Below are 2,587 nucleotides of genomic sequence, written 5' to 3'. Positions count from 1 at the left end.
GGAGAGAGGGGCGCAGCAGCAGCGGCCGGGACTGAGGGCAGGTGGCCCAGACTGGCCGCACTGAGCCGGGCAGGAGTCGGGGTGGACAGAGAGCTGGGGGCGGGCAGCGGGCAGCGGGCGGAGGGAGGGACATGTGTAGAGAGGCCCGAGTCCTGGGCTCAGGGGACCCAGGGGGTTGAGCAGGCTTGGGGGCAGCTGAGGGCGTCAGACAGACAAGGGAGGCAGGGAGACCTGAGCCCCTTCCTGTCTATGCCCAGACGGGGGGTCAGGAGAGCGAAGGCGGGCTGTCAGCCTTGGCCCAGGTCTCTTCTCGGGGTCTGGCCCGTGGCTGCCATGGGTGCAGTGCCCAGAGGTGGGACGAGGCCCCCCGATATCCAGGCTCTTCGCTTGGGGGATGGACGGTGGGCACGGATGGAGGTGGGGCCGGCAGCAGCAGTGGTCATGGCTGGAGGAACCAGACAGCCTCTCCCCACTGCTTGGCGCAGGGACCTGGCTGCAGGTGCTGGAGACCATCGGGGTGCTGGCGGTCATTGCCAACGGGATGGTCATCGCCTTCACGTCCGAGTTCATCCCCAGGGTCGTCTACAAGTACCGCTACGGCCCGTGCCGGCAGGGCGCCCACTCTTCAGCCGAGTAAGGGGCGCGGCCACACAGCCCCTGGGTGGGGGGGCGCTCAAACTGCCCAGAGACCCCTGGGAAAACTGGCCCAACCACAGCTCAGCAAGGGAGCCCGGGGAAGGGCTCAGTGCTGCCGGTACTGCCTCTGCCCTGCCCTGCAGCCCCGGGCCGGAGCCAGGAGTGCTGACCGGGACCCCAGCGGGGGATTTAGGTCCCAGGACCAGCTGCGTCCTGAGCAGGCACTGAACCTCTGCCCCCCAAAGGCAGACCCTCCGTGGCCTGCCCGGCACAAGGCTCCCCTCAGCCCCGGGCCGGGGAGGCAGGTGGTGGCATCCGGAGCCCCTTCAGCCTCCCCCAGGGGCCCTCTCCCACGTGGAGGAATGAGGAGGGGTTGGTGGTGACCCACCAGACAGTCATCAGCTCTCAGGAAGCACCCACGCACCCTGCAGCCCAGGCCCGTCTCCTCTCCCCCTCCCGCCAGCTGCCTCACTGGCTACATCAACCACAGTCTGTCCGTGTTCCACACCAAGGACTTCGAGGACCCGGTCAGGATAAAGGGCTCAGAGAACATCACTGAATGCAGGTTTGGAACCCCTGGCCTCCCGCCGGCCTCCCCATGTATGCCCTCTGAACTCTTGACCCCTGACCTTAGGTCTTGCCCCCACCCCAGGTACCGGGACTACCGCAACGCTCAGGACTACAACTTCTCGGGACAGTTCTGGACGCTCCTGGCCATCCGGCTGGCCTTCCTCATCCTCTTCGAGGTGGGCAGAACCGGGGGGTCCTCCTCCCTGCCCCCCCAAGCCTGCCTGACCGCTCCACTCAGCCCCTGCCCCCCGCAGCACGTGGCCCTGTGCATCAAGCTGGTGGCGGCCTGGTTCGTGCCGGACGTGCCGCAGTCGGTGAAGAACAGGGTCCTGCAGCAGAAGTACGAGGTGCTCCTGGGCAAGCTGCGCGGGGGGCCGAGGCCGCTGTGGGGGCCGGGCCTGGGCCTGAGGGCCACTCCTGCCTCCAGCTCCAGCCTCCGGAGCACGGACGTGTAAGGGACCCGGAGCTGCTGCTGGCACCAGGCAGGGCCTCAGCCGCCACCGCCGCCCCCACCCTGCTCACGGCCGTGTGTGTGTGTGTGTGTGTAGGGGGTGTAAGAAGGCTCACATGTATGTGGGTATGTGAGGGGTCCTGGGAGGCCCATGTATATGAGGGACACTGGGGGGTCTGTGTATATAAAGGATCCAGGAAGGCCTGTGTATATGAGTGGCCTGGGGTGGCCCCTGTATACGGGAGATCCTGGGGGGTCTGTGTATATGAGAGTCCCGGGGAGGCCCCTGTATACGGGAGATCCTGGGGGGTCTGTATATGAGGGGTCTAGGGCACAGTGGGCAGCACACTTAGCTATTCCATCTGTTAGGGCTCAGGCTTGGCCCAACCCTGGCTGAACTCCGGGTGAGCACTGCCCCCCATACAACGGAAGGGGGTGCAGGCACAACACAGGAAAGCCAGCCGTTGCTGGGCCCCCTCTGGCTTCTGGGCCCCATCCTGCCCCACCCCCTCCCTGGCTAGTGAGAGGCCCGGGCCCCACCTCTCTGGCTCCCCTAAGCCAGCAGAACTTTTTATAATAAAATAAAACCTCTTTGTGCCAACGTTTGGGCCTCTTGGTGGATTGTGTCTCCCTCGGGCCTCGGTGGGAAACAGGCCCAGGTGGGGCAAGGTCTGGGTGTGGTAGCCTCCTGGCCCTCCTCCTCTGGGTTTCCAGAGCTTCCCAGTGAGAGGCACCTTTCTAGGGTCCTCCCCTCCCTACACCTGGGATTTGGGGGCTGGAGTCAAGGCAGGCTTCCCGGAGGAAGAGGAAGAGCTGGGGAGGAGGAGCAGAACCGCAAACGGTGACCCGGTGACCCGGTGACCCGGGGTACGGTGGAATCTCCAGGGAGTCCCTCCCGGACGCCCCTCTCAGGGCTGGGTGGCGGGTTTG

The 2,587-nt window shown here is 65.9% G+C and overlaps 1 protein-coding gene across 1 annotated transcript in view; it reads left to right on the top strand.

Annotated features, from left to right (window-relative positions):
• Window positions 1-2,258, top strand: part of ANO9 (anoctamin 9) — an 18,752-nt gene extending 16,494 nt beyond the window's left edge. The window contains exons 14-17 of the mRNA XM_015562392.1: window positions 237-633; window positions 1,100-1,201; window positions 1,289-1,382; window positions 1,461-2,258. Of these exons, the coding sequence (XP_015417878.1) occupies window positions 237-633; window positions 1,100-1,201; window positions 1,289-1,382; window positions 1,461-1,661 (794 nt within the window). The 3' untranslated portion in view covers window positions 1,662-2,258. The remainder of the gene's footprint in view (window positions 1-236; window positions 634-1,099; window positions 1,202-1,288; window positions 1,383-1,460) is intronic.
• The last annotated feature ends 329 nt before the right edge of the window (window positions 2,259-2,587 follow it).

Source organism: Myotis davidii, unplaced genomic scaffold (assembly GCF_000327345.1).
Source record: "Myotis davidii unplaced genomic scaffold, ASM32734v1 scaffold3578, whole genome shotgun sequence".
Lineage (NCBI taxonomy): Eukaryota > Metazoa > Chordata > Mammalia > Chiroptera > Vespertilionidae > Myotis > Myotis davidii.
Note: the sequence above shows the minus strand (reverse complement) of the source record. Positions and strands in the feature narration are given on the sequence as shown.